The 4,767-nt window shown below is 46.8% G+C and overlaps 1 protein-coding gene across 1 annotated transcript; it reads left to right on the top strand.

Annotated features, from left to right (window-relative positions):
- Positions 1-2,132: 2,132 nt before the first annotated feature.
- Positions 2,133-4,197, top strand: LOC137903401 (proto-oncogene tyrosine-protein kinase Yrk-like). Its single transcript, XM_068747553.1, is given in 7 exon segments — positions 2,133-2,181; positions 2,632-2,814; positions 2,817-2,897; positions 3,117-3,219; positions 3,506-3,604; positions 3,804-3,907; positions 4,004-4,197. Coding segments are annotated over 6 exon segments (741 nt in total). The 5' UTR covers positions 2,133-2,181; positions 2,632-2,654.
- Positions 4,198-4,767: the final 570 nt, after the last annotated feature.

Genomic DNA, 4,767 nt, shown 5'->3' on the forward strand with positions numbered 1-4,767 from the left:
CTGGGATCTTATCGGCAGGCCGCCGCGCAGGAAAAGGGTGTGTCATTGGGATTTGGATGTTTGTCACAATGGAGGGTTTGCGTTATCGAGATTTGAAGAACGCGCCAAAATGTCTTTTTGTGGGTCAGAATTTATTTGCTTCCTCATATTGTTTCTAGAGCTCACACATTTATTGCAGCCCCCCCCCCCCCTGTGGGTGTGATTGTGTTTAAATGCTGTTTTTGAGCCGATCCCCGTCTCCGGTCATCTGCCAATCCGGGTAAAGCAGAGGAGAGAAGAGATGAGAGGAAGGTCAGGGGAGAGATAAAGATGAAACGTCCGCGGCTTTGGTGCAGCGAAAGGTTATTACTGGAGGGGTGTCAGCACAAAGAGAAAACTAGCAGAAAAAGGTGTGTGTGTGTGTGTGTGTGTGTGTGTGTGTGTGGATGGATTCTGTCCTCGGTTTCCAGGAAAAGGGGGGGGGGGGGGCTATCAGAGGAATGGACAGGAAGCTCTAACAGGGCTGACTTCCTGTGGCTCTCCTGATGTCCGGCCTGATAGCAAACGCGTGTGCATGTTTTCTGTTTTGCGTATTTGGCTCTCGACGCCTTTGGACCGGGACCATAATAGCGTTTTGCTGCTTTGAACAGGAATATCAGGCGGGTCCACCTAAAGGACTCACCTGGCGCCGCCCGCTTGGAGCTCTGCCGCCGTTTCACGATGAAAGGGAATGGTTTTTGTAGTCGCTCCCGTGTCGTACTTCCTGTCTGCGACTTCCCTCGCATTCCTCAGGGATGAGTGGGCCGCAGCTTGGAATGGAAAGGTTGCCAGATTCTTATTATTATATTACACCTACAGCAGCTACTGATGTAATCTGATACCGATCGGCGGCTAGAAACGCAGCCTCGAAAATGCACTCGCAGTTAATTGTCTCTGCCAGCAAGAGTTGGGGGGGGGGGCGTTCTAATCGCCGCCATTTTTCTTTCTTTCTTTTTTTTTGGGTTTGTTGTCTGCAAGATATCTTCTGGAGCAGACAGAGAAATGGATGCAGATTGCGGATCGCTTTATTATAAATATAATTGGCCCATAAAAACAAACAAAAAAGCAAATCACGATGTTTGATTATGCCGTCGTGGGAAATCATATTTCACAAACGACTGATGATAAACGCAGCAGGAATGCGGTTTTGCATAATTCCGCCCTTTCAATGATGTCATCATTCAGAGGCCGGCTGATCTGATTGCCCATCTTTTAGTGTCGTGGGAATGCTTTCAAGTTGAGGCCGCATTTAAACATTCTATTAACTGTTTATCTGCATTTTATTTGATCCCTCGATAAAACAGAGCCTCCCGAACTGATTGGTTCTTTTGTCCAATCACAAACCTCCACGCATTCCCATTCTGCGGCACGTGGAACAGATGCATGCGTGAAACCGAAGCTGAGATTTAGAGAGACGCGTTCCGACCTTTTTCCAGCCCATCTGTGAAAAGCCGAGTTTAATTTGCACATAGCGTCAAAGAGAAAGGAAATAATCTCATCATCGCATCAAAAGGGTAAGAAAACTCCGACTTCATGCTTCAGCGACACAGAAACAACAAAATAACGCCCTTATTGTTACACCTACTATATATATATATATATATATATATATATATACGAGCTGCTGGTAGATTAACACAGAACTCGGAACTGGAAGTCGGCGTTGCACACTCCTTGTGAAACAAATTTCACACCATCGGTGTCGCTTTGCGTCAGTTGCTCTTGTCTAATTGTGACTTGTGCAGGTATATTGCACTACATGCCTAAACAGACACAGACACACACACACACACACACACACACACACACACACACATGCAGCTGTTGACGAGAGTGTGTATTTGAAAGTTCTCTCGAAACTGCAGAGCAAAAGGGGAAGTGGCCAACCTCATCTCTCTCTCTGAGACTTTCCTTGTCGACAGACTTTTCTCTAACTCCTTTGCCTTTCAGGCGTGTCTTTATTCACTCTCTCTCTCACTCTCTCACCCTCTCTCACCCTCTCTCACCCTCTCTGTCACCTTTTTCATCTCTGGTTCCGTGCCATTCATCCTCTCCTCCCTCGCTCTTTTCTTTCTGCCACTTGTCACTCACCTCTTTCCTTTTTTTAATTTTATTTCAGTGGCGATGGTGATTGACAGATGATCTGACTCAGGAAGATATCAGGTGAGGAAAAGTTCACTCCCCCCCTCATTTTGAATGAGTTTCCTCTCTCTACTCTGTGCTTTCTACCTGTCTCAGGTAGTAAAGGGGGGAAGTTGTCACTGTCAGGCTAACTTTGATTTATCTAATTTGTAATTAATCTCATATTCTAAAAAAAAGGATAATTGTAATTAAAGGGAGAGTCCTCTGATTTGAAATTCGTGGGGCGGGGCTATTATACCATCAAGCTAGTAAGCCCTCCCCCTAGTGAACTTCCATTTTGAAAGAAAAAAAATATGAACATTGCGATATCATTCTATTTTAAAAAAATATAGAAAAGTGAGGATGTTGTGCTTCTATTTTAAAATAAAAAAATAAAATAAAACAAGATCAGTTAGGTTCTGTTTTTGACCAAATAAAGATTCATTTCACATCTCCACCTTTAAAAAAAGTTTACCTCTGCTGCGTTCACAGACGCCGTCTCCGCGCCGGTTATTATGGGGTGTGTCTGTTGCAAGCAGAAGAAGTCCAACAAAGCAGCGGCGGTGGCGGCGGCAGCAGAAACATCAGCAACGGCAGACGTCGCAGAACTGTCTCCTAGCAACACAGATGGAGGATCGTCCACGGCCTTGTCTCAGGGCCGCTATTGTCCCGATCCACTCAGGCCATCCCAGACTTCAACAAGGGCTTCTCCTCCAGCACCGTTTTCACCAACACCAACACCAGCCAGTGGCCTGGAGGTGAGACTGCACGGGGAAACTGTGCCCCCCCCGTTTGGAAATATGAGTCCTCACCGATCTCGTTAGAACAAATCTAACAGGATATACAAATATGTAAATACACTGAATACTAAACAATGGCGTGAATCTGAATCCCGACTAATCTCAGACGACTACCCAGAGGTCACGTTTGTGTTTTAGGTGTGTGTGTGTGTGTGTGTGTGTCTGCGCCGTGTGCAGGTGGAGGGGTCACGCTCTTCATAGCGTTGTACGACTACGAGGCGCGAACGGAAGATGACCTCACGTTTCAGAAAGGAGAGAAATTCCACATCATCAACAACACGTGAGATAAAAAAAAATATATATATATATATAGTAACGGCACGTTTTATTTCGTACGGGAAGGCGACATTATTCAGCAGGAGTCGAACGCTAGCACGCAACGACTGTTAAACGAAATGACTTGTAACTCCCAGAAGGTGATTCCATTTGATTTGCATATACAATAAATGTCAGCGGCTGCCATTAACGGCGTCCTGCTCCTGGGACGGGACTTGTGTGTGTGTGTGTGTGTGTGTGTGCGTGTGTGTGTGTGTGTGAGTGTGTGTTTGTGTGTCTTCTTTCTGCAGCGAGGGCGACTGGTGGGAGGCTCGTTCTTTGGACACGGGCAGCTCAGGTTACATTCCCTCCAACTACGTCGCTCCTGTTGACTCCATCCAGGCTGAGGAGTAAGCACAAAACACACACGCGTGCACGTACACATGCACACACACGCACACACACACACACGCATGCTGATGTCACAGTGCAAGTATCGATAATTGACACTGAACGATTCTAGAAGTCCCTGGCAAGTAGTCTGAGGGCAGAGGTCACGAGACATGTGCTGTTGCTATGGTGACCTTTGCCTTGTTGTCATGGTAACAGGTGGTATTTCGGCAAGATGGGGAGAAAGGATGCGGAGAGACAGCTGTTGGGCCATGGCAACCAGAGGGGAACTTTCCTCATACGAGAGAGCGAGACCACCAAGGGTGGGTATGCTGCACATGCCACGTGCACACACACGCACACACACACACACGCACACACACACCACCTTCTATCCTCTCCTCCCATCCTCCTCCCAGGTGCTTACTCTCTGTCTATCCGTGACTGGGATGACAACAAGGGAGACCACGTCAAGCACTACAAGATCCGCAAACTGGACAACGGCGGCTACTACATCACCACGAGGTCTCAGTTTGACACCGTGCGCCAGCTGGTGGAGCATTACACAGGTAGGACGCCGCCGGCGCCGCCCTCTCACGCCATCCCTCTCTGACACCACGCCTTATCCAGTCTTATCCATCTTTTTCCAACTACACGAGGATTAAGCAAGTAAATCAAGCTCTGGTGTCAGTGTTGTAAAGTTAAGTAGTACTTATATTGTACTTTACTACAGTGATCAGCCGTTTCTGCCCCCCCCCCCTCCCAGTTTAATTCCCCGGCCTGTCTTTGTGGAGTTTGCGTGTTCTACGTTCTACCCGTGTGTTCCAGTTTTCCCGTCTATCACCCTCATGTCGATTATTTCCTTTGTATGTGAACGTTTTACAGCTTTATATTTGTCTTACTGTAATTTTTACTCCATTAAAGACAGACTTTTAAAAAGCCCCATGTCTGACAAAAAGGACCGATTTAAAACTACACATTCTTTGCATCTTGATAATCCGCCCGGATACTTTTACTTGACGCTATTTTTTTTTTGTCTTCTGAGCCTTCACACAAGTAGATCATTCTTCCTGAAGTGGAATATTTCTTCATGTTGCCGCCACGACTAAACCAGCAGCGACTCCTCCATTCAGTCTGAGTTCACGCCTCTGCTTCCTCTGCCGTCTGTCTCTACAAATCTGCC

Source organism: Brachionichthys hirsutus, chromosome 13, assembly GCF_040956055.1.
Source record: "Brachionichthys hirsutus isolate HB-005 chromosome 13, CSIRO-AGI_Bhir_v1, whole genome shotgun sequence".
In the NCBI taxonomy this organism is placed as follows: Eukaryota; Metazoa; Chordata; class Actinopteri; order Lophiiformes; family Brachionichthyidae; genus Brachionichthys; species Brachionichthys hirsutus.